The sequence below is a fragment of the Erinaceus europaeus genome, chromosome 18 (assembly GCF_950295315.1).
Source record: "Erinaceus europaeus chromosome 18, mEriEur2.1, whole genome shotgun sequence".
NCBI lineage: Eukaryota > Metazoa > Chordata > Mammalia > Eulipotyphla > Erinaceidae > Erinaceus > Erinaceus europaeus.
The window spans coordinates 43,645,305-43,671,916 of NC_080179.1; the positions used below are offsets into that span (position 1 = coordinate 43,645,305).

The 26,612-nt window shown below is 45.9% G+C and overlaps 1 protein-coding gene and 1 long non-coding RNA gene across 3 annotated transcripts in view; one reads left to right on the forward strand and one right to left on the reverse strand.

The window, feature by feature from the left end:
• Window positions 1–2,112: 2,112 nt before the first annotated feature.
• On the reverse strand, window positions 2,113–7,460 carry LOC132534269 (uncharacterized). The gene is made up of 3 exons (XR_009545979.1): window positions 7,353–7,460; window positions 4,573–4,642; window positions 2,113–2,381 (listed from the first exon to the last, which is right to left on the reverse strand). It is a non-coding gene; the product is annotated as an uncharacterized LOC132534269 (long non-coding RNA).
• Window positions 6,846–26,612, forward strand: part of TFCP2L1 (transcription factor CP2 like 1) — a 61,622-nt gene continuing 41,855 nt past the window's right edge. The window contains exons 1-3 of one of the 2 annotated variants that reach the window (XM_016194152.2): window positions 6,847–7,099; window positions 7,665–7,694; window positions 14,752–14,903. In XM_016194152.2, coding sequence (XP_016049638.1) covers window positions 7,038–7,099; window positions 7,665–7,694; window positions 14,752–14,903 — 244 coding nt within the window. In that variant the 5' untranslated portion in view covers window positions 6,847–7,037. Of the gene's footprint in view, window positions 7,100–7,664; window positions 7,695–14,751; window positions 14,904–26,612 lie in introns of both variants that reach the window. The other variant, XM_007536782.3, reaches the window with a different exon arrangement.

Below are 26,612 nucleotides of genomic sequence, written 5' to 3' on the forward strand. Positions count from 1 at the left end.
AGCCATAAGAGTCTCTTTGCATAACCATTATGCTATCTACCCTCTGGCAGATTTTTATTTATTTATCAATGAGAAAGATACAAAGAGAGAGGAAGAACCAGATATCACTGTGGTACATGTGCTGCCAGGGACTAAACTTGGGACCTTCTGCTTGAGAAGCCAATGCTTTAACCACTGCACCACCTCCCGGACGACCTCAAATGCAGTCTCCGTAGGCACAGCCAAGCCCTACCCTCAAAAAAGCCCCTATCACAATTATAGAAGGCAGACCTTCCACCTTCTGTACCCCTTAATGATCCTGGGTCCACGCTTGCAGAGGGATAAAGAATAGGGAAGCTTCCGATGTGGGGGATGGGATACAGAACTCTGGTGGTGGGAACTGTGTGGAATTGTACCACTCTTATACTGTGATCTTGTTGATCATTATCAGGATTCTTTTTTGATCTTTACTTATTACTGCATAGAGACAGAGATAAATTGAGAAAGGGAGAGGGAGATAGAGGGAGAGAGACAGAGAGACACCTGCAGTTCTGCTTCACCATTCATGAAGCTTCCCTCCTGCATGTGGGGACCAGGGGCCTGAACCTGGGTTCTTGCACACTGTAGTGTATGTGCTTAACCAGGTGTGCCACCACCTGCCCCAGTCTTGTTGATCATTATTAAATCAATTTAAAAAAAAAAGAAATCTGATATCTAGGGAATGAGAGAAGATATGTAGACACCTGAAAGGAGAGAAAATAAATGCCACGTTTTTAAAAAAAATTTTTTTTAGAGAGTTGACGGTAGCGCAGTGGGTTAAGCGCATGTGGCGCAAAGCACAAGGACCAGCGTAAGGGATCCGGGTTCGAGCCCCCGGCTCCTCACCTGCAGGGGAGTCGCTTCACAGGTGGTGAAGCGGGTCTGCAGGTGTCTATCTTTCTCTCCCCCTCTCTCCATTTCTCTTTGTCCTATCCAGCAACAACAACATCAACAACAACAATAATAACTACAACAATAAAATAACAAGGGCAACAAAAGGGAATAAATAAATATGTAAAAAACTTTAGAAATATTTATTTATTCCATTTTGTTGTCCTTGTTTTATTGTTGTAGTTATTATTGTTGTTGGATAGGACAGAGAGAAATGGAGAGAGGAGGAGAAAAAGACACCTGCACACCTGCTTCACTGCTTGTGAAGCGACTCCTCTGCAGGTGGGGAGCCTGGGCTCCAACCTGGGCCCTTGCATATTGTAATGTGAGTGCTTAGCCAGGTCCGCCACCGACTGGTCACAACAAAAGAATTTCATACTTGAGGTCCCAGAGGTCCCAGGTTCAATTACCCAGTACCACCATATGCCAGAACTGAGCTATCCCTTGGTAAAACAAACAGACAAACAAATAAATAAATGTGATTGCCGTGGACCCTGAGAGAGAATTTAGTAGTTTAGGATTCAGTAAATTTATTGGAAAGTCCACCTGAGATCAGTAGTTCTGTAAGGGGTAGGAAGGAAGCAGGAACGGACTGGGGCTTTTAGGACAGCTCTAACTGGTCCCCTGGGGAGTTCTAAGATAGCCCATTAGGGCAGTTGAGAAGGCATTTGTACTCCTGTGGTGAAATCCACTGGGGTGTGGACCACCCACCAGGGCTGTGACCTTCGGTCTGGTGGCTCCACTGTAGAGGCAGTTCCCGTAGGCTGAAGGCTATCAGCTGCCTCATGGATGGGTAAAACAAGTGCATCCTGGAAGGGGATATCTGAGTCACACATTTCTCTTTTCATTTTTAAATTTTTTAAGTATCTTTATTTACTGGATAGAGACAGCCAGAAATTGAGAGGGTAAAGGAGATAGAGAGGGAGAGAGACACCTGTAGCCCTGCTTCATCACTTGTAAAGCTTTCCCCCTGCAGGTGGGGACCTGGGGCTTGAACCGGGGTCCTTGCGCATTGTAACATGTGCTCTCAACCAGGTGCACCACCACCTGGTGCTCCCTTTTCCTAAAAATATCATTCATTCTTTCTTTCTTTCTTCCTTCCTTTCTTTCTTTCCTTCTCTTTATTTATTTAAGAAAGGAGACATTAACAAAACCGTAGGATAGGAAGGGTACAACTCCACACAATTCTCACCACCCGATCTCAATATCCCATCCCCTTCCTGATAACTTTCCCATTCTCTATCTCTCTGGGAGTATGGACCCAGGGTCATTATGGGGTGCAGAAGGTGGAAGGTCTGGCTTCTGTAATTGCTTCCTCGCTGAACATGGGTGTTGACTGGTCGGTCCACACTCCCAGTCTGCCTGTCTCTTTCCCTATAAGGTGGGTCTCTGGTGAAGCGGGGCTCCAAGACACATTGGTGGGGTCATCAGTCTGGTTGGCATCATGTTGGCTGGCATCTGGAACCTGGTGGCTAAAAAGAGAGTTAACATACAAAGCCAAACAAATTGTTGAACAATCATGGACCTAAAGGCTGGAATAGTGCAGATGAAGTGTTGAGGGGTACTCACTGCAGACTCCTGTGTACTTCTGCTTTCAGGTATATATTTTTCCCTGGTTTGTGGATGCATGTGAACATATGCTCTAACTCAGGGGACCTGGTCTATATCTAGGTTTGGGGACCTTACTAGGAAGTGGACCACCTGGAATGGAATTAGAGAACACTATGAAAGGAAAGGTCTCACCGGAGTGATGAAGCTGAAGGGTTGTCATTACACAACTGAAGTCTCTGGACACAGTCTGAAGTGAAGCATGCTGGGGTGGCACTTGTTGCGGTGATTAGGTTGCAATTGGCGGATGCAATATTATTTGATATGAATTGAGAGCAGCATGCAGAAAAGTGGGCCCCAACCTAAGGTTCCAGAACTGGGGAAAATATAGGCTCTTTGTGGAAATGTGAGGTTCCTGCTGTCTTAGGGTTCAAGAAGACAATGGATAGTTATTATTATCATCACAATATTTGGTAATTGGGTTAACTTTGAAAAGTCCCTTTGTTAGGGTTTGCTGTATAATACCCAGCATCTTGTATATAGCTGTGCCATTGGTTGCTTCTGTTCTACCTGGTCTAGACTTTTGAGAGAGTCAGCATATCAAAGACTCAGCCTATGTATTAAAAAGACTCGGTCTATGTTTTAAAAAGTTTGAGACATACAATCAATTTTCCCCTCTCATATTAAATAGTGATTTATATAACTACACTTTAATAGGAGTGTACATAAACACCATTCCCACCACCAAAAGACTGTGTCCCATTCCATTCGGCTTCCTGGGGCGAAGGTGGGGGTGGGGGTAGGTGGGTAGGATATTTTTATTTTTATTTATTTTTAAAGATTTTATTTATTTATTCATGAAGATAGAAGGAGAGAGAGAGAGAGAGAAAGAACCAGACATTACTCTGGTACATGTGCTGCCAGGGATTGAACTCAGGACCTCATGCTTAAGAGTCCGAGGCTTTATCCACTGTGCCACCTTCCAGACTACTATTTTTATTTCTTTTTTTTTAAATTATTTATTTAATTTATTTATTCCCTTTTGTTGCCCTTGTTGTTTTCTTGTTGTAGTTATTGTTGTTGTTATTGATGCCGTTCTTCTTGGACAGGACAGAGAGAAATGGAGAGAGGAGTGGAAGACAGAGAGGGGCAGAGAAAGACAGACACCTGCAGACCTGCTTCACCACCTGTGAAGCGACTCCCCTGCAGGTGGCGAGCCGGGGGCTGGAACCCGGATCCTTACGCCGGTCCTTGCGCTTTGCGCCGCTTGCGCTTAACCCGTTGCGCTACCGCCCGACTCCCTATTTTTATTTCTTATTGGATAAAGACAGAGAATTTGAGAGGGGAGAGGGTAGTAGAGAGGGAGAGAGACAGAGAGTCACCTCCAGGCCTGCTTCACCACTCATGAAGCTTTCCCCCTGCAGGTGGGGACCAGGGACTTGAACCCGGTTCTTGTGCATGGTAATGTGAGCACTTAATCAGGTGCACCACTGCCTGACCCTCACATTCCCTGTTTCCTTTCAGGGGCAGAATAGCAGTGAGAGATGGGAAGTGAGGGTGGAGTTTGTCTGTAAGCATGTCTGGGGGTGGGGAGAGGAGCTGGCAGTTCCCTAGCCAGCGTCTCCTGGGGGACTTGAGTGGATTCCTCTTTTGACCTGGATCTTCAATGCCAGGCAGTGTGCCACGGAGAGGGAGGTGGATATCACTGGGGTGTAGGGCATGCCTCTACTCTTTATTGACACCGCCCCACCACCTCTATAATCCTCTCTGTCCCCAGTGGCCTTTTCAGAAGGCAAAAGCAGCATGCAGCTCTTCTGCTTGAAGCACACAGTCCCACCTTCTTCCTGCCAATGCTCGCCTGGCCATCTGTGGTCTACCCTCCTCTCTCTCCTCACCCACCTGCTCAGGTCTCTCAGTCATCCAGCTCCAGTCTTGTCCTGGGTTTGCCTCACTGCCTTGGCAATTCTCTTCACCTCTGCCCCCAACCACTGTCCTTCTGGATGGTCGCCAAGAGGATTTCTCTGCATCCTAAAACTTCAGCTCAGTGTTGTTGCCTGTCTGCTGACTGCACTACTCTGTCCATATTTATCTAACAAATATTTACCTAGGACTTACTTATGTGCCAAGCAACCTTGTGGTCAGTGGAGATAACAGTGATTTGAGTCCAGGCCTTGTCCTCTTGGAGCTTCCATTCCAGTGGGAAAGAATCAGCACACAGTTAAAAAACAAAACCAAACAACAAAAACTCCAGACACCATGATTTCAGAGTATAAAGACTATGACATGACCCAGGAGGTGGCACAGCTGGTAAAACACTGGACTCTCAGGTACTATATCCCAACTTGCCCCCATCACCCCCCAAAATTATCAGAGTGATGCTCTAGTCCTCGATCTCTCTCATTAAAAACAAAAACAAAGAGCCAGGCGGTGGTGCAGCGGGTTAAGCACACATGGCACTAAGCGCAAGGACCTGAGTAAGGATCCCGGTTTGAACCCTCAGCTCCCCACCTGCAGGGGAGTCGCTTCACAGGCGGTGAAGCAGGTCTGCAGGTGTCTGTCTTTCTCTCCCCCTCTGTCTTCCCCTCCTTCTCCATTTCTCTGTCCTACCCAACAATAACGACAGCAATAACAACAACAATAAAAACAACGACGATAAACAACAAGGGCAATAAAAGGGAAAAAAAAGATAAAATAAATTTTAAAAGTAAAAAAAAAATGTACTAAAAAACCGAAAAAAAAAAAAAAAGACTTAAACACTATGACAAATGACAAGTTGGTGCCTGGGGGGTAGCCCAGTGGCTAGAACCCTGGGCAAAGGCATGAGGTCCTGAGTTCTCTCCTGGCATTGCATGTGCCAGAGTGATGCTCTGGTTCTCCCTCTACTTTTCATAAATCAATCAATAAAATTTACATATATATGTATTTTTTATAAAGACTGAGGAATCAAGGGGCCGTGTGGTGGCACATCTGGTTAAATGCACACATTACAGTGCACAAGGACCCAGGTTCAAGCCCCTGGTTCCACCTGCAGGGGGAAAGCTGCACGAGTGGTGAAGCAGGACTACAGGCTTCTCTGTCTCTCTCCCTCTCTATTTTTCCCTCTACCTTCTAGATTTCGGTCTCTATCCAATAATAAATAAACTAAGTTAAAACAAAATTTTAAAAAGATCATCCCCTTCTAACCCACCTGCAGGGGGGAAGCTTCACGAGTGGTGAAGTGGTGCTGCAAGTGTCTCTTTATCTCTGTCCCTCTTTCCCCCTTCTTTATTTCTGTCTCTAGCCAATGAATGAATGAATGAATGAATGAGTAGGGTGAAGAATTAGATCTCACTCTCAGGCCGTAGTTGAAAAACAAGATTAGAAAAGAAAACACAAGTCGAACCTAAAATGGAATTGGAGTATTACACCAAAGTAAAAGACTCTGGGGTGGGTGGGTGGGTGGGGAGAATACAGGTCCATAAAAAATGACGAATGAAATAGTGGGGGTTGTATTGCTAAATGGGAATCTGGGGAATGTTATGCATGTAAAAAAAACAAAAAAAGGAAGAAGAAGTAGAAACGCAAAGCAGAAATTGACTGAGTTTGGAGTATGGCACCAAAGTAAGAAAGCAGAAGTATACTAGAGTTTGCAGTGAGTACCTCCCTAATACTTCCTCTCCACTTTTCCAAGCTTTGGGTCCATGATTGCTCAACAATTTGTTTGGCTTTGTATGTTAACTCTCTTTTCAGTCACCAGGTTCCAGGTGTCATCAGGATGCCAGCCAGACTTCCCTGGATTGAAGACACCACCAATGTGTCCTGGAGCTCAGCTTCCCCAGAGACCCATCCTACTAGGGAAAGAGAGAGGCAGACTGGGAGTGTGGACCGACCAGTCAACGCCCATGTTCAGCGAGGAAGCAATTACAGAAGCCAGACCTTCTACCTTCTGCAACCCTCAATGACCCTGGGTCCATGCTCCCAGAGGGATAGAGAATGGGAAAGCTATCGGGGGAGGGGGTGGGATATGGAGATTGGGCGGTGGGAATTGTGTGGAGTTGTACCCCTCCTACCCTATGGTTTTGTTAATTAATAAAAAAAAAAAAAAAAAGAAAAAAAAAAAAGAATTAGGTTCAAGATTAGAGGGCAGAGAGAGAGCATGGGGCCGCAGTCTGGTCTCCACACCCACGGGGACCCTCACCCCAACTACTGGGCAACTCCGCCCCGCCCCCGGCTGGCGGCTGGGCCAGGCCAGGGCCAAGGCGCGAGAGCCAGCGAGTCAGCGGGGTGCGAGTCACCTGCGCCCACCCGGGGAGGGTCGGGCGGGGCCGGCGGGGGCGGGGTCTCGGGCTCCGGGGAAGGGCGAGCCCGGCGGGTCAGCCAGGTGCAGCGGGCTCCCGAGAGCCACCTCCCTGCTGTGCGACCCGCGGGGCCGGGCCCGGCCGGGCCGGGCGGGTGGGGCGGGTCTGCCGGGGCCCCGCCCTCGCCCTGGGCCGCCCATAAAGACCCGGGTCTGCGACTCCGCGAGTTCAGAGCACGACTTTTCCGGGGACGCAAATAGGTGGCTGCGGTACCTCGGTCCGGGCGCGCTCGGAGCTCCAGCCATGCTGTTCTGGCACACCCAGCCCGAGCACTACAACCAGCACAACTCTGGCAGCTATCTGCGGTAAGGGCCGCCGGTCCCCGAGCACGGCCCCGGGGGGCTCGGGCAGGCGCTCCCGGGACTGGGGAAGCGCGCCGCAGGGCCCTGGGGTCTCCAGCGCCCCAGCCTCCACGCCCTCGGGTTGTGTGAACCTAGGGACACGCCCAGAGCCCCAGCTGGGGCTGACAGACACGGGGGGACCCTCTGCACGGATTGGGGGGCCCCTCCGGCAGCTCGTCCCCTGACGCCCCCACCCCCGGGCAGACTGAGCGCGCACCTGTTGGTCGCAGCCTCCTGGGGCGCCCTGTGGATCCGGTGGGAGAAGCAGCAACTTTTGTCAGCGGTCTGGTGCCTGCACCGGGGAGGTCCGGTCCTGCTCTTGGCGTCTCTCCGCCCTGTCCCTCCCACCCCCCCGCGCCCTCTCGGGTGTCCTTGGGCCAGGGAGGGGAGGGGTCGTGGCGGTTTGGGGTTGGCGTGAGAATGATGCGCCCAGATTTGGGCTCTAGCCTAGGGGGGTACCCGGGGTGGCTCGGGTGCAGGTGATTTTGCTAGACCCAGGCCCTTGATGGAACTCTCTCTTCTTCTACAGGGATTTGACTAGTGCTCTGCAAAGGGAAAAGTAAGTCTTGCCTCCTTCGCCAAGTTCTCTCCCTTTTCCTTTAAGAAAGTAAGACCCCCCCTCCTTTTTGCTTCAGTTCCTGGAGGATTATTATTATTATTTTCCCCCCAGTTCTGCAGCTGACTACTAATAGGCAGTCATTTCACTTTCTGAACTCGTCTGAACCAGCTGTAGCCTGTCTTATTTCCATCCTACTCAGTTTATGAAATGTGTCTGATTGAACCCAAAGGACATTTAGTATGGGCTCGGAGAAAGTGAAGCCAAAGGAGCTTGGCACCGACAGCCCTAAAGTGAGAGAGCTGACCTGCGCTTTATTTTGTCTTATTTATTTTGTCCTATGAAGTTCCCATTTAATGCAAATGTAAACACTCCAAGTAATTTGTAAATGCTGACTTCATGTGTCCAATAATCCTTTCATATATATATATATATATATATATTACTTTTTGTTGCCCTTGTTTTATTGTTGTAGTTTTTTATTGTTATTGATGTCATCGTTGTTAGATACTACAGAGAGAAATGGAGAGAGGAGGGGAAGAGAGAAGAAAGACAGACACCTGCAGACCTGCTTCACTGTCTGAAGCAACTCCCCTGCAGGTGGGGAACCGGTTGCTCGAACCCGGATCCTTAATGCCGGTCCTTTTGCTTCGCACCACCCTCTGCGTTACCGCCCGACTCCCCCCAAAACCCTTTCTAAGGACTCCTCAACCCTTCCAGAAGGCTGAAGGGTATGGGGTAACTGACACCCCCCCCCCCCCCCCCCCGTGGGTGTTGTATTTTTATTCTTGGGTCAGAGGTGTGTGTGGGGTGAAATCTTAATTAAAAACTCTGCTGGCCTTGGTTTTATCATTCTGAGGGAAGCTACCCCAAGGCATAGGTTGGACACCCACTGAGTTTCTTTTTTTTTCCTCACTGCTCAGCTCTGGTTTATGATGGTGCAAGGGACTGAACCTGGGACTTTGGAGCCTCAGGCATAAGAGTCTCTTTGCATAACCATTATGCTATCTACCCCCACCCCTGAGTTTCTTTCATTGTTAATGGCCTGCCTTGGTAGGTGTTCAGTGTTTATTCATCTTCACAAAATGCCATCACTCAGTCCGTGCCATCACTGTACTATGGACTGCAGTTTTAGGTGTAGAGCCTTTGGTTTATGCTCTTCATATATGTCACCATATCTTAAAAATAAATTTGAGTGTTAAAAATAAATTTGAGTGGTCCGGGAGGCAGTGGATAAATTGCTGGGCTCTCAAGCATGAGGTCCTGAGTTCAAGCCCCGGCAGCACATGTACCAGAGTGATGTCTGGTTCTTTCTCTCTTCCTATCTCTCTCATCAATAAATAAATAAAATCTTTAAAAAATTGTTTTGAAAGTGACCCTGAGAGGACAGTGAGTGTATTTAAAACTTCCTGGATACCTACTGTTATACCATTTGTCTGGAATGCGTCAGATACATTTTTAGGGTTTGAGTGTGCTTTAAGTGAGATAGAATTTGGGGTGAAAAGTGCCATAAGCTATAAGAACTATAAAGCTATATTGGTTCTTATGCTTGTCTTGGGGTCATGGTTAAGCAAACAACTGGCCTGCCTTTCATTTTTTTATTTTAAAAAATTTTTACACCAGAACACTGCTTGGCTCTGGCTTCTGGTGGTTCTGGGCATTGAACCTGGAACCTCAGAGCATCAGGCCTGAAAGTCGTTTTGCATAACTTATGTTATCTTTCCGGGCTTCCCCCTCCGACTCATAATGTGTTTTTTTTTCTTTACTTATTATTGGATAGAGATGGTCTCCGGAGATAGAGAGGGAGAGAAGAGGGTAGGGGTAGATAGCATAATGGTTATGCAAACAGACTCATGCCTGAGCCTCCAAAGTCCCAGGTTCATTCCCCTGCACCACCATAAGCCAGAGCTGAGTAGTGCTCCGGTAAAAAAAAAAAAAAAAAAAAAGAGGGAGACAAAGACACCTACAGCCCTGCTTCACCACTGCCAAAGCTTTCCCCCTGCAGGTGGGGACCAGGGTCTCGAACCGGGGTCCTTGCATACTGTATCATGTGTGCTCAACCAGGTGCACCACCACCTGGCCCCTCACATTTATTTTTTACCAGAGCACTGTTCAGCTTTGGCTTATCGTGGTGCAAGGGATCAAACCTGGAACTTTGGAGCCTCAGGCATCTACTCTCCACCCACAATTTTTTTTTTCTTAGCTTTGTTTATAAAAGAGTAAGATCGAACTAGATTATTGCTCTGGCATATGTGATGGCAAGGATTGAACTCATGCTTGTGGTACCAACACTATCCATTGAGCCATGCCTGAAATCACTAACAATTTTATCAAAATTTAAGAAGCATGTCTAAGAAGCTGGAGTTTTTGACATTTTATAGAGGATGCCCTCAGTGAAGGTGATGGTAGTGATCAGTGATTTTGCCTCTGGTCTCCTGACTCTAGACTCAAGGTCTTGTCCCCCTCGCCGCCCCCTCCCCATTCCTTTTTTTTTTTTTCAGTGTTTTTTTTTATACTAGAGCACAAGAGCACAGCACCACTCTAGCTTGTGGTGGAGCAGGGAATTGAACCTGGGACCTTTGAGCCTCAGGCTTGAAAGTCTCTTTGCATAAAAATTATGCTATGTACCCCACCCAGTATATTTTTTCCTCTTGTAGAATTGCTCTTGTTGTCTGACCTTACCAGGGCAGTGGCTTCTACTCCTTTCTCCCCCTTTTCTGTTTGATGTTTTTATATGACTTTTATTCCTTGGCAAATAAAGATGCCAGGCCTGAAATAAGTTATTGCTGAGTGATGGTTTTAACCCCTCCCCAACACATACTCCCCCCCCCCCCAATTTAAAGGCAGTAGTCCGTGGATTATTAACTTAACACAGTCTAGGCAAACATGACATTACGCAATACCCAGGTGAGCAGGCCTGCTTGCTTCCTCCTGTTCCTAGATAACCACTTGGGCTGGAATGAGTACCAGTTCAAGGAGGGGTGTGAACACACCATGTGAGTGTGTGTGTGTGTGTGTGTGTGTGTGTGTGTGTCACTTTGCTCTTGGATGCCAGGGGAGCTCTCACTCCACACGGAAGCTTTTTCCAGGTGTGCTCCTAACCAGACTTTCCTTCTGAGAATTAGTTAGACATTGTTGGGGTGTGTGCTGGGCTCGTTTTAGAGACACTCATTTATGGTGTTATAGGAGGAACAGACTGTACCATGACTGCTATTTATACAGTGAAGTGGGATCAACAAATTGGATTCATAAACCCTGGGACACACAGAGGGAGGAGGTTTGAGGTTTATCAAGATAAGAGCCCTGGCAGTTTTGGGCACCTCTGTTCCATGCTGCTTATAACTTACGACTTTCTTTTTTTAATATTTTATTTATTTATTTATTTATTTATTCCCTTTTGTTGCCCTTGTTGTTTTATTGTTGTCATCGTTGTTGGATAGGACAGAGAGAAGTGGAGAGAGGAGGGGAAGACAGGGGAAGAAAAAGATAGACACCTGCAGACCTGCTTCACTGCTTGTGAAGTGACTCCCCTGCAGGTGGGGAGCCAGGGCTCGAACCGGGATCCTTAACAATGGTCCCTGCACTTTATGCCACCTGTGCTTAACCCACTGCGCTACAGCCCGACTCCCACGACTTTCTCTTATAACACAGTTCATCCACATCCTTAAGGATTTCTTTTTCTTTTATTTATTTCTTTTTCCTTATGTTGTCCTTGTTTTTTATTGTTATAGTTACATTGTTATTGATGTCACTGTTGGATAGGACAGAGAAATGGAGAGAGGAGGGGAAGACGGAGGGGGGAGAGAAAGACAGACACCTGCAGACCTGCTTTGATTGTGAAGTGACTCCCCTGCAGGTGGGGAGCCCAGGGCTCGAACAGGGATCTTTGCGTCACCTGAGCTTTAACCCACCCGTGCTTAACCCACTGCACTACCTCCCGACTCCCTCTGCATTTTTTTGTGAGGACATTCAAAATAGATCTAGAACTTAATTCTCCAGTCCCAGGCTGATGTGAGGCTTGGTGTGGGGACATGGTAGGGAGTTTTCTGTAGAGGTGGGATTAGAAAACTGAATTGAGTGGGAGTTGGGCAGTAGCAGAGGGTTAAACACATGTGGCACGAAGCTCAAGGATCAGTGTAAGGATCCTGGTTCGAGCCCCTGGCTTCCCACCTGCAGGGGAGTCGCTTCACAGGTGGTGAAGCAGGTCTGCAGGTGTCTACCTTTCTCTTCCCCTCTCTGTCTTCCTCTGCTCTCTATTTCTCTCTGTCCCATCTGACAATGACATCAATAACTACAACAATAAAAAACAAGAGCAACAAAAGGAAAATAAATTAAAAAAAAACTGAGCTGGTTACAGACAAGATTTTTATTTTGGGGGTTGGGTGGGTAATTTTAACTTTTTTTTAAACTTTATTTGTTATTGGATAGGGACAGAGAAATTGAGAGCGAAGGGGGAGATAGAAAGGAAGAGAGACAGAGACACCTGCACACCTGCTTCACCACCTGTGAAGCGACTCCCCTGCAGGTGGGGAGCCGGGGGCTTACGCTTTCAGCCCCGTGCGCTTAACCCGCTGCACAACCACCCAACTCCCGAATTTTAACTTTTTAAAATGTATTTTTACTTATTCTGGATAGAGACAGAATTTGAGAGAGGAGTGAAAGATAGGGAGACAGAAAGACACCTACAGACCTGCTTCACTTGTGAAACTTTGCCTCTGCAGGTGGGAAGCCTGGGGTTCGAACCTGGGTCCTTGCACATTGTGAGCATGTGTGCTCAGCTACTACCTGACCCCTAATTTTTTTTTTAATTAAGAGACAGAGCAAGTATATCATAGTGCCAAAGCTTCTTTCACTGCCATGGAGACCAGGCTGGAATCTGGCTGTGAATATGACAAAGCCATGCTTTTTTTTTTTTTTTTTTTTAATACAACTGAAGCACTGCTCAGCTCTGGCTTATAGTGGTGCCAAGGGACTGAACCTGGGACTTTGGAGCCTCAGGCATGAGAGCCATCTCTTCACATGACCATTATGCTATCTTCCCTGCTAATGGGTTTTGTATATACTGAAGCACTGTTCAGCTCTGACTTGGGTGGCTCAGGGTATGTACCTGGGTCCTTTGGTGCCTCAGGCACCAAAGCCTTTTTTAAATTTTCTTTTTCTTTTTATCAGAGCACTGCTCAGCTTTGCCTTCTGGTGGTGCAGAGGATTGAACCTGGGACTTTGGAGCCTCAGGCATGAGAGTCTGTTTGCATAACCATTATGCTATCTACCCCTGCCCTGCAAAGCCTTTTTTACATAACTATTAGCTATCTCTCTGCCTTGGGCCAGGTTTTTTTTTTTTTTTTTGAAGGGGCTGGGAGAAATATAGCAAATAGCTTCTGCATTTGAATGATTCACAGACTGAAAGCAGAGTTGTATTTGTCTGAAAAGTGGCCAATAAATGGAATACTTAATTTTTTCTTTTTTTTTTTTTTTTGCTGGGGTTTGGTGCCTGCACCATGAATCCACTGCTCCTGGAGACCATTTTTACCCCTTTTTTGCCCTTGTTTTATCATTGTTGTGGTTATTATTGTTGTTGCTGTTGTTGTCGTTGGATAGGACAGAGAGAAATCAAGAGAGGAGGGGAGACAGAGGGGTGAGAAAGCGCCAAGTATGCTTAACCCGATGCACTACTGTCCGACTCCCCTTTTTTTATATTTATTTCCCCTTTTGTTGCCCTTGTTTTTTATTATTGTTGTTGTTAGATAGGACAGAGAGAAATGGAGAGAGGAGGGGAAGACAGAGGGGGAGAGAAAGACAAGACACCTGCAGACCTGCTTCACTGCCTGTGACTCGATCCCCTTTATTTTTTTGACTCCAGGGTTATTTATCACTGGGGCTCAGTGCCTGCACAATGAATCCACTGCTCTTGGAAGCCATTTTTTCCTGTTTCTTGTTGCCATTTTTATTGCTATTGTTATTGCTGTTGTTGGATAGGACAGAGAGAAGAGGGGAAGACAGTGGAGGAGAGAAAGATAGACACCTGCAAACTGCTTCACAGCCTGTGAAGCGACCCCCCTGCAGGTGGGGAGCCAGAGGCTCGAACTGGGATTCTTGTGTTGATCCTAGGACTTTGAGCCATGTGAGCTTAAGCTGCTGCAATACCACCCTCCCCCCTTTATTTTTTATTTATATTTAAGTTTATTATATTTATATTTTATTACATATACTATATATATATTACAGTGCACAAGGACGTAGGTTCTGGCCTCTGCTCCCCACCTACATGGGAAAAGCTTCACAAGTGGTGAAGCAGGGCTGCAGCTGTCTCTCTGTCTCTCCCCCTCCCATCTCAATTTCTCTGTATCTATACAATAATATATATTTTTTAAGATTTAATTTATTTATTAATGAGAAAGGAGGAGAAAGAGAACCAGACATCACTCTGGTACATGTGCTGCCAGGGATTGAACTCAGGACCTCATGCCTGAGAGTAAGATGCTCTTATCCATTGCGCCACCTCCTGGACCACTATCCAATAATAAATAATCAATCAATAAATAATTTATATTCTCTCTACAAAGTTAGACTTGATGGTGTGTAGTTGTCTCCCTCCCCTCTCTCTTCAGTGCTAGATTTAGTATATATATTTAGTTGGTATATAGGCCAACCTTTCCATTTCTTTGTTTCAGATAAAGACCGAGACAGAGAGACAGAGAGAGAAAACAGGAAGAGCCCACAGCACTCACTGCTCCATCCATGGGGCTTCTTCCCCCATGCCATGGACACTGTTTAATCTCAAGGTTACTCTATTGCTCTGATTCTGTGCATCTCAAGAGATGTGATTTGTAGGTATTGGAGACAGATTTGCATTTCTCCTTTAATGATTTGTTGAATTCATCTCCCAAGAGCCAGTGAGTGGCAGTAAGAGTTCCTCACAGATTAATTCACATGAGCATTTGTGAGGTGAACTATCGCAAGTCAGCCGGGTGCTTTGCTAGGGAGGCCCGCATCCTCCTCTGTCTTTGCAAATGGCTTCTTGGGGACTGTGCTCCTGACCAAGCCCTCTTGTGTCTTGCAGTGATGTGCTGGCTCTGCCCATCTTCAAGCAGGAGGAGCCCCAGCTGTCACCTGAGAACGAGGCTCGCCTGCCCCCTCTGCAGTATGTCTTGTGTGCTGCCACCTCCCCTGCTGTCAAGCTGCATGAGGAGACCTTGACCTACCTCAACCAAGGTAGTGGCTGGGAGAACTCACCAGGGCAGGGTGAGCCCAGGGGCTGGGTGATTGATCAAGGGGAGGACTGCCAAGGTGACTGTTTGGGCCTCCTTACCTCATCTAAGCGGGAGATGTACGGGACGACTGTGCGTGCCATTTCCTAGTGGGAGAACTCTCTGAGCCTCAGTGTCTTTATCTGGGGAAAAAAGAGGGTGGGTAGGTGGGGGAGGGGACACACATGCAGTATGCCAGGTGGTGGTGCACCCAGTTAAGTAGATACAGTACTGGGGTCGGGCGGTGGCGTAGTGGGTTAAGCGCATGTGGCGCAAAGTGCAGGGACCTGCGTAAGGATCCCGGTTCGAGCCCCCGGCTCCCCACCTGCAGGGGAGTCACTTCACAGGCGGTGAAGCAGGTCTGCAGGTGTCTCTCTTTCTCTCCCCCTCTCTGTCTTCCCCTCCTCTCTCCATTTCTCTCTGTCCTATCCAACAACGAACAACATCAACAATGGCAATAATAACCACAACGAAGCTACAACAACAAGGACTACAAAAAGGGGGGGGAAAATGGCCTCCAGGAGCGGTGGCTTCATGGTGCAGGCACCGAGCCCAGCAATAACCCTGGAGGGGAAAAAAAAATAGATACATTACTAAGCTCAAAGATCCATGCAAGGATCAGGGTTCAAGCCCCAGGTCCCCACCTGCAGGGGAGACTACTTCATAAGCAGTGAAGCAGGTCTGCAGGTGTCTCTTTCTTTCTCTTCCCTCTCAGTTTCTCTCTGTCCTATCTAATAAAAATGGTAATAAATGGCCGCCAGGAGCAGTGGCTTGTAGTCCTGGCACCGAGCCCCAGCGATAGCCCCGGAGGCAAAAAAAATGTTATTGCTTAACTGAATATGGGTCACACAGGTATTATTCCCACAGGAATATTGAAGGTATCAGTAGTCAGTGTTTGATTGTCTAGTAGTTATGACCACAGCTGATGTCCTCTCTGGACAGAAGGAACCCCTTTACTGTATCAGGTCTGCTGAACTTCCTGGGGCTGAAGCTGGCAGCAGTGGGAAGACTGGTCCCCTGAAGCATGGGGGCTGTGTTCTATCAATGCATGGAAAGCCTTTGAGGCCATGTGGGACACCATCTCTCATCTTGTGTAAAGAAATGATTCTCACTTTGGGTCTTGAATTCCAGCTCTAGCACCAGGCTTGCCTTGCCTTTCCCTTCGGACCTCAGGGCTTTCCTGTGTAAAACCACTAGTGTGTGATTTCTGTGACTTGGAAAGAATGCAGATGGGAGAGGTGCCTGGTAGGATTCGGCTGCAGAATCCCTTTATCAGGGCGTGTGAATCTGTGTCCCAAAAGATGGTGTTTTCTTGCATATGCACTGATTGTATTTCCTTCCCGGTTCACCTTATAGACACCTCAGAATCCTTTCATCATTTTGAGTCAGTAGGGCAGGGCTTACTCGGGTAGTGTGCTGCTTTGCCATGTGCTCGCACCAGGTTCTAGTCCATACTGAAGGAAGCCTCAGTGTTGTGTCTCTTTCACTCTATCCACTTCTCTTTTTTGTTTTTTACCAGAGCGCTGCTCACCTCTGGCTAATGGTGTTGTGGGGGATTGAACCTGGGACTTCTTCCGATCCTCAGGCATGAGGATCTCTTTGTATAACCTTTATGCTCTCTATCCCTGCTCCTCTCTACTTCTTCTGTCTGTTTTAAGATTTTATTTATTCATAAAGATAGAAGAAGAGAAAGAACCAGACATCAATCTGGTATATGTGCTACTGGGGATTGAACTCAGAACCTCATGCTTGAGAATCCAACACTTTATCTACTGCACCACCTCCTGGACCCCTTCTCTACTTCTGTCTAAACAATAATGATATTAAAAAGATGTGCACAGTTTTCTAGTTTACACTAAGTTGTTGAGAACTATGGTTTAGTGATAATTTGTCTTAGGTGGATTTTTTTCTTCCTTTTTAAACAATATATAACTATTTTTTAAAAAAATATTTTATTTGGGAGTCGGGCTGTAGCACAGCGGGTTAAGCGCAGGTGGCGCAAAGCACAAGGACCGGCATAAGGATCCCGGTTTGAACCCCGGCTCCCCACCTGCAGGGGAGTCGCTTCACAGGTGGTGAAGCAGGTCTGCAGGTGTCTATCTTTCTCTCCCCCTCTCTGTCTTCCCCTCCTCTCTCCGTTTCTCTCTGTCCTATCCAACAATGATGACAACAACAATAATAACTACAACAATAAAACAAGAGCAACAAAAGGGAATAAATAAATAAAATATTAAAAAAATTTTAAAAAATATTTTATTTATTTATTCCCTTTTGTTGCCCTTGTTTTTTATTGTTTTAGTTATTATTATTGTTTTTGCTATCATTGTTGGATAGGACAGAAAGAAATGGAGAGAGGAGGGGAAGACTGAGAGGGAGAGAAAGACTCCTACAGACCTACTTCACCACCTGTGAAGCAACTCCCCTGCAGGTGGGGAGATGGGGATCCTTACACCAGTCCTTGTGCTTTGCGTTTAAACCGCTGTGCCACCGCCTGACTCCCCACTTGTTTTTTTAACAGCACTGCACTGCTTAGTTCTGGCTTATGGTGGTGTGGGGGTTTGAATCTGGAACTTTGGAGCCTCAGGCATAACCATGATGATCTACCCCCTTAAATTTACTTTTTCAAAAACAGTATTTTCCACTATTAGAGCTATTAATATTACTCTATAATTATTTCTATTACAGTTTACAAACATCATTTAAATGAGTATTTCACTATTTCCTCTTGCTTTTTTAGATGATAGAAGGAAATGCAGTGTGGTTGTTTTTAGTGTTTTTCTCGTCATCTTACTAGTTTTCCCATAATAGAATGGGAGCTCTGGGTTTTTAATATTCCTAGCATTAATCTTAGTGCCTTGATAGGAGGCATGATTTCTATTATATCCTTTCTCTTTCTTACTAGAGCATGCTCGGCTCTGGTTTAGAATGATGCTAGAGATTGAACCTGGAGCCTCAGGCATGATGCATCCATAACCAGTGTGCTACCTGTAACATGCCCTCTCAGCAAACTGGTTAATTTAATTGCTTTTTTTCTTTTTTCTTTCTTTATTTAGTTTTTTTTTTTTTTTTTTACCAGCGCTCTGCTCAGTTCTGGTTTATGTTGATGCTGGGGATTGAACCTGGGACTTTGGAGCCTCAGGCACGAGAGTCTGTTTGCATAACCATTATGCTATCTTCCCTCCACCCTGGTTAATTTTAGATATGGTGAAAAATGATCTGAAAAAACGAAGTATTGTCCTCTCCTTTCAAAATGGAGTCCAGAGGGGAGGGAGGTCTGCAGGTTCCCAGATCATCCTTTTTGCTAATGAACAAAGGTCGCTGTTGAAGATTCTTTCCTCATGACTGAGCCCTGAGGGAAAGGATAAAGTGAATTGTGGGGGAGGAGTCAAGGAGCTGAGGAAAGAACCTCAGGCAATATTTTTGGGAATTCTCATTTTAAGATAAGAAGCAACTTTGGCTTGTTTTGGAGAAAGCTTTGGTATTTCCTTCCAAAGCTTGTCTTGATTTTTTAAAATATAGTACTGTTTGTATGACTCTTTGGAAGAAAACTTACCTTCTACTAGCTAGGAGAGGGTTGAGTCGAGAGGATAACCAAGATAGCAGTGAGGTGTGGAGGTGTATTACTCTACCACGGCAAGGAATGTAACTGAAGATGTAGGCTAGACCATATGACAATAGTCTCCTGCCCTCTTGCTGAGTCTGAGCCATGGGACAGCCTCTTGGACAAGCTGCTTAAGCTTTCAAGGAATCCAGTTCCTCACCTGTAAGGTGGATGAAATAAAATTATTGCCAGGGTGGTGATAGCTTACTCACTAAAGCACATGCATGGCTAGGTGAGAGGCCCTGGATTCAATGCCCTTCACCATATGAGAATATGTGGAGCCCTGGGAGGATGGCATAGAGGCGGAAGCTGTACTATGGTGTCTTTTTTTAAAATTTTTTTTATTTATTAATGAGATAGATAGGAGAGAGAAAGAACCAGAAGTCACTCTGGTACATATGCTTCCAGGGATCAAATTCAGGTCCTCCTCCTTGAGAGATAAATGTCTTTTCCACTGTACCATCTCCCAGACCACCCATGATGTCTTTAAAATTTTTTTAAAGGAATTTTTATTTATTTATTCCCTTTTGTTGCCCTTGTTTTATTGCTGTAGTTATTATTGATGTCATCATTGTTGGATAGGACAGAGAGAAATGGAGAGAGGAGGGGAAGACAGAAAGGGGGAGAGAAAGAGAGACACCTGCAGACCTGCTTCACCACTTGTGAAGTGACTCCCCTGCAGGTGGGGAGCCGGGGGGCTCGAATCAGGATCCTTATGCTGGTCCTTGTGCTTTGCACCACCTGTGCTTAACCTGTTGTGCTATCACCTGACTCCCTAAAATTTTAAAATTATCTTTACTTATTGTATAGAGACAGCCAGAAATCGAGTGGGAAGAGGGAAATAGAGAGGGAGAGACACAGACACACCTGCAGCTCAGCTTCACCACTTACAAAGCTTTCCTCCCTGCAGGTGGGGACCAGGGGCTCGAATCCAGGTTCTTGCACATTGTACTATGTGCACTCAACCAGGTGTGCCACCACCCAGCCCTCCATGATGTCTTTCTAAAAGGAAATAATAACTATAGAATAAGTAAAGATGATTGAACAGTATCACATGCACAAGATATCATTCATTCCATGACAACCGCAGAAGAAAAAAAGTCCAACCTTACAAGTAGGGGCTGCCTGTGAATAGGTGTTAGTGCGTGCTGAACACTGAGAGTAAAGTCTGGCATACAGCAGGCAGGCACGCAGTAGCCACTAGTAATCAGAAAGGGAACATGTTTCTGACAGTCCTGTTTTGGAAGCTAAAATTTTGAGAGCTCAGATGAACAGAGGGTTAGTTTTAGAGCTAAGAACTGCACCATTTATGACTGAAATGGCAAGAAGTCCCCCTGAACTTGTCTGCTTGTTCATTTACTGTCTAGCTCTGTAGTAGAAATACACTGAGCAGACCTTTCTGGTCCTGGGTGTTAAAGTGCCATCTTTAAAACTGTCATGATACATTCCTGGACTCTTAAATGATGTATGCTGGCCTGCTGGGATGATTTTTTTATTTGCTTTATTATTATTAAAAATTTTTATTTGACAGGACAGAGAAATTGAAAGGAAAGGGGGATAGAGAAGGGGCCAGGTGGTGGCATAACTGGTTAAGAGCACACATAACAGTGTGCAAGGACCCAGGTCCAAGCCCCTGGCTCTATCTGCAGGGAGGAAGCTTCGTGAGCAGTGGTGAATCAAGGCTGCAGGTGTCTTTCTGTCTCCTCTATCATCCCCTTCTCTCACAATTTCTCTCTGTATCTATTCAATAATAAATAGAAAGGTTTTTTTTTTTTTTTTAAAAAAAAAAAGAGAAATAGACACCTCCGGCTTCCCTGAAGGTGGGGACTGGGGTCTTGAACCTGGGTCCATGCACTTACCCAGGTGCACCGCCTCCCACCCCTCCCTTTTTTTTAATTTGGAAAGGAAAGCCTTTAGGATGATAGTTTGTATAGCACTTTAGTGCTTTTTTAAAATTCTCCCAAAGTGTATTTCATTTATTGGAACTGAGAAGCAAAATCGGACCCCTCCTCCCCATGTTACCTGATGAGACATCTACAGCGTGAGGAGCGGTGGTGCATTGATGTGAAGAGAAGGGTTGTGTAATGGAAGGCCTGTTTCTGGCCTCTTAGCACTTCCTATGGGCAGGATCCTAGATTAGACATGTACCTGAGTGGTGCTTGCTACTTGGTTCCTGATGCAGTTCTGAGGAACTTTGAGGGGGTGTGGACCATGAAGGAGTGGAGGCTAGAGAAAATGCCTATATGGGAAAAACTTTTATGTTTTGCCTCCAGGATTATTGCTGGGGCTCGGTGCCCACGAATCCACTGCTCCTGGAGGCTATTTTTTCCCCCATTTTTGTTGTGCTTGTTGTAGTTGTTATTGTCATAGCTGTTGTTGTTGGATAGGACAGCGAAATGAAGAGAGGAGGGGAAGACAGAGGGGGAGAGAAAGACAGACACCTGCAGACCTGCTTCACTGCCTGTGAAGTGACACCCCCCCCCCCCCACAGGTGGGAAGCCAGGGGCTTGAACCGGGATCCTTAGCCGGTCCTTGCATTTAGCACCATGTACGCTTAACCTGCTGCACTACCACTTGACGGAATGGCGGGAAGGTGAGAGCTGAGGGTGGAGTAGGCTGGGGATTCCTGTTTTGCTGCTAGAAGTGAGACAGTAAGGCAACTGTCTTTATCAGATTCTGCTCTGGGGAAATCACTTTATCTCTCGGAATCTGAGTTTCCTCAGTGGTGGAACTGGGATGGTTTCATTTTGTGGGTTGCCTTGAGAATTTTGTGAAGAACAGATGTCTGGCAGATAGTGAGCACACAGTTACTTCCCCCCTCCCCAGGGACACCACTGATTTCTGAGTTTAAGGACTAAGATAAGGATTCCTTACATTGCTGTCCTTTCTCTCCACCTGAAGTTTCCTTATTTATTTATTACCAGAGCACTGCTTAGCTCTGGTTTATGGTGGTGCGGGGGATTGTACCTGGGACCTGTAGGTGGGGACCAGGGGTTTGAACCTAGGACCTTGCACACTATAATGTGAGCGCTTAACCAGGAGCCTGGCCCCTACAAAACTTTGTCCTTAAGTAGGAGGGAAAGCATCTGTAAGGCAAATATCAGGAAATAGAATAGCTAAAACAGTATTTCGAGACATACTATCTGTCATTAGTGTGCAGTGAAATTGGACTGATTTGTACTTTTGTGAGCAACAACTGGTTAGTTTAGCCTTCTCGTCACGTAGTTCCCGTCCCCTCACCACACCTAGAATACAAAAGTGAAGACAGACCTTGGCTGTTTTAGCCCGGCACCTGATGGACATGACGTCTGGTGCTGAGCTGCTCCCGTGTGGTGCTGGTCTGCTTGTGGTCTACCAAATGAAAGATCTGTCGCTTTTGTCTACACTTTTTAGTTTTGGGTAGTTAATGGGGAGAACAGGAGTGTTTTTGTTTTAGTTTTCACTTCCTCAATGGTAATAAATATTTTGTTCCTAATTCTTTTTTTTTTTTTTTGCCCTTGTTGTTGTAGTTATTATTGTTGTTATTGATGTCGTTGCTGTTAGATAGGACAGACAGAAATGGAAAGAAGAGGGGAAGACAGAGAGGGGGAGAGAAAGATAGACACCTGCAGACCTGCTTCACCGCTTGTGAAGTGACTCCCCTGCAGGTGGGGAGCCAGGGCTCGAACCGGGATCCTTCCGCCAGTTCTTGCACTTCATACCACCTGCGCTTAACCTGCTGCGCTACCGCCCAACTCCCCTAATTTTTTTTTATGTATTCCCTTTTTTTATTGCCCTTGTTTTTTTTTTATTGTTGTAGTTATTGATGTCATCGTTGTTGGATAGGACAGAGAGAAATTAAGTGAGATGGGGAAAACAGGGGGAGAGAAAGATAGACACCTGTAGACCTGCTTCACCACCTGTGAAGCGACTCTCCTGCTGGTGGGGAACCGGGGACTGGAACCGGGATCCTTATGCCGGTCCTTGCGCTTTGCGCCACGTGCACTTAACCCGCTGTGCTACTGCCTAACTCCCCTCCCTCTATTTTTTTTATTAGATAGGTAGAGAAAAATTGAGAGAAGAGGCAGAGATAGTGGGGCTGGGGGCTGGGAGCTGGGGGTGGTGCACCCGCTTAAGCACACATGGTACTATGGGTTCCATCCCCTGCTTCCCACCTGCAGCGGGAACGATTCACCAGTCCTGAAGCAGGTCTCCAGATGTCCATTCTTCCCTCTCCTTCTAGATCTCCCACTCTTTTCTCAATTTCTTTCTGTCCTATGATTTTTCTTTTACAAAGTGGTTCTCTGGGAGCAGAGGTTTCTAGTGCAGACACCGAGCCACAATGATAACCTTGGAGGAAAAAAGAAAAGGGAGGTAGAGAAAAACACCTGCAGACCTCCTTCCCCACTCATGAAGCATCCTCCTGCAGGTGGGGATCAGGGACTTGAACCAGGATCCTTGTGCTTAGTAATATGTGCACTAATTTAGTAATATGCAGCACAGCCCTGACGGCCACCCCCTGCATGTTTTTTTTTTTTTTGTTCCTAATTCTGTCTTTGGCTTCTGGGATGAATGAAACCATAAAGTACCTGAGGGGTAATGTCACTAATATTAGTGATGTCTTAGGGGACTTAACTCCAGCGTCAAGGGACATGAAGATTAAAGCTAGCATGGCAAGAAATTAAAACACTTCGGTACAGCAAAACAAAACCAGAATGTGGAAATACAGATTTTTGTTCATCATATAAATATTAAAGTTTTATTATTTAAAACATGATTTATATTTCTTTTTTTTATTGTTGTAGTTATTATTGTTGTTGTCATTGTTGGATAGGACAGAGAGAAATGGAGAGAGGAGGGGAAGACAGAGAGGAGGAGAGAAAGCTAGACACCTGCAGACCTGCTTCACCGCTTGTGAAGCGACTCCCCTGCAGGAGGGGAGCCAGGGTTCGAACCGGGATCCTTATGCCGGTCCTTGTGCTTTGCAATTTATATTTCTTATTGGCTAGAGATAAGAGAAACTGAATGGAAAGGGAGAAATCGAGGGAGAGAGAGACACCTGCAGCCACTACTTCACTCATGAAGCTTCCCCCCTTGTAGCTGGGGACTAGAGGCTTGAACCCAGGTGGTATATGGTAACTTGTGTGCTTTACTGGGTGTACCACCTTCTGGCCCCATGTCTGATAAATATTTAAATAACATGTAAGGTATATAACAAAATAACAAATGAAAAATGCACAGATGACCTGAATTGACATCTTTCCAAGAGGGCATAAAGACCACCAGCAATGGGAGTTGGGTGGTAGCACAGTGGGTTAAGTGCATGTGGCACCAAGCACAAGGACTGGCATAAGGATCCCGGTTTCAGCCCCTGGCTCCACACCTGCAGGGGAGTCACTTCACAAGTGGTGAAGCAGGTCTGCAGGTGTCTGTCTTTCTCCCCCTCTCTGTCTTCCCCTCCTCTTTCCATTTCTCTCTGTCCTATCCAACAATGACATCAATAACAACAATCACCACAACAATAAAATAACAAGGGCAACAAAAGGAAATAAGTAAATATTAAAAAAAAAAAAAGACCACCAGTAGTGGGCAGGGGTAGACAGCATAATGGTTATACAAAGAGACTCATGCCTGAGGCTCCGATGTCTTGGGTTCAAATCCCAATGCCACCATAAACCAGAGCTGAGCAGTGTTCTGGTAAAAAAAAGAAAAGTTACATGAGGGGGGAAAATGTAGTCCATCATCACTAATTAGGAAATTGTAAGCCAAAACTCCAATCAGATACCTTTTCATACCTGTAAGAATGGTTCACACCATCAGCTGGCAGTGTACCTGGTTGAGTGCACATATTATAGTGTGTGAGGACCTGGGTTTGAGCCTCTGGCCCCCACCTGCAGGAAGAAAGCTTTGCAGGTGGTGAAGCAGGGCTGCCAGGTGTCTCTCTCTCTCTCCCCCCTCAATTTCTCTATCTCTATTCAATAATAAAATAAATTTTGAAAAAAGACCAGTAAACAAGGGGTGGTGAGTCTTTGGGAAAAGGAACCCTCCTGAACTGTTGATGGGGTTATAGAGTGTTGCAACCATTTTGGAAAATAGTATGAAGCATCCTCAAAAAAAGAAATTGGATTGGGGGGGTAGATAGCATAATGGTTATGCAAAAAGACTAAGTGCTTAAGGTCCCAGGTTCAATCTCCTGTACCACCACCAGCCACTGAGCAGTGTACTGGGGATAAAAAAGAAAACTGGATCTATGCTATGATGTGACTTCTGTGTGACTTATCCAAAGAACATGAAGTCATAACTTTTGCTTGTCTTCTTTATGAATGAGAAAGATGTGAGGAGAGAGAAAGAACCAGACATCAGTCTGGTATGTGTGCTGCCAGGAACTGAACTCAGGACCTCATGCTTAAGAGTCCAGTGCTTTATCCACTGTACCACCTCCCAGACCACAAGTCATTAACTTTGTGCTACTGTGTTTACTGTGACATTATTTACAGTAACTAAGATAGGGAGCTAACTTAAGTGCCCAGAGATGACATTTTACCATGTGCAACAAAGTTGATGCAGTTATGCAAAGTGAACCAAGTCAGAAGAATGATAAAATATTGAGTGATTTCACCTTTTTGAACAGTATAAGGGAATAAAAAGAAATGATTGAGCAAGACAAAAATCAAACCAGAGGGGAAACAGCATAATTGTGACACAGAGACTTTCACACCCAGGGCACCAAAAGGTCTCAAGTTCAGTCCCTAGCACCACCATACGCCAGAGCTGAGCAGTGCTCTGGTAGAGGGGAAAAAAAGCAATGGGGGTCAGGGCCCTGGGTTTGAGGCTGGTCTATGTGGGGGCACTTTGTGTGTCTCTTCTGTTAATCTCTGAAATAAAAAGAATGAATACTGTCCTGGGAGTGGCATTGCCTCATGCTCCGGCCCTGGATTTATTTACCAGTGTTGTATAAAACAGCAAACCAACCAGTGGGTTTTGATGACAAAACTGAGGTTACCAAAGGGGAGGTGGCTGAGGGGTTATTGAGAGCCAGGGGTAGATGGGAGTCTGGTAGCTGGTGTTGGGTGTTGTTATTATTTTCACTTTTAAAAATCAAGAGAAACAGAAAACTAACCAGCAAAGTCCGAAAGTTAGTCATCACAAATTCCAGAGGCCAGGAGAGAAGCAGAGTGGAGGGAAAAAAGAAAAACTATTGGTATCCCAGAAGTCTCCGCCCTGTCATGTCACTGACTTGAACCGATGCCTGTAATTCAGACAGTCTCGTCAGAGCCACTCTGAGTGGACAGGAGGCTCTGCCCCTGGTTAGTAATGGGCGGGATTCCAGTACCTGCTGGTCCTTTGTCCTCTAAACCAAAAACAAGTCCCTAACAGCCAGGGGGGCTGGGGACAGGGGCCTGGGGGCACCAGGTCACTGCACAAGCAGAAAGCGTTGTAATTCCTATGGTAGATTGTGGGAAGATAAAGTGCCAAGTGCATCCACTGGCCTCCATGAATGTTCCTTGCTTTCTGCTGGATAGTGGCCATGTTTCATGAATGTTTGGGAGAAAAGGGAACAGGGAGATTCAGGGACTAAGAAAACCCACTTTGCTCCATCTAAGTGGCCTTCAGAGCCACTGAATTATGCTTAGAATTACTACTTTGAACACTTAAATTCTTTGCTTTAAATGAGGAAGGTGCATTTTTAAAAAGTTATTTATTTTCCCTTTTGTTGCCTTTGTTTTTTTTATTGTTGTGGTGCTTGTTTTTGATGTCATCTGTTAGATAAGACAGAGAAATGGAGAGAGGACGGGAAGGCAGTGGGGAGAGAAAGATAGACACCTGCAGACCTGTTTCACTGCCTGTGAAGCGACTCCCCTTAGCTTTTTTTTTTTTTTTGCCTCCAGTGTTACCCTTGGGGCTCAGTGCTTGTACTGTGAATCCACTGCTCCTGGAGGCCATCTTTTTAATTTTGTTGCTGTTATTGTTGTTGGATAGGACAGGGAGAAATTGAGAGAAGAGGGTAAGAAGATTGAGAGGGGGAGAGAAGGACAGACACCTGCAAACCTGCTTCACTGCTTGTGAAGTGACTCCTCTGCAGGTGGGGATCCT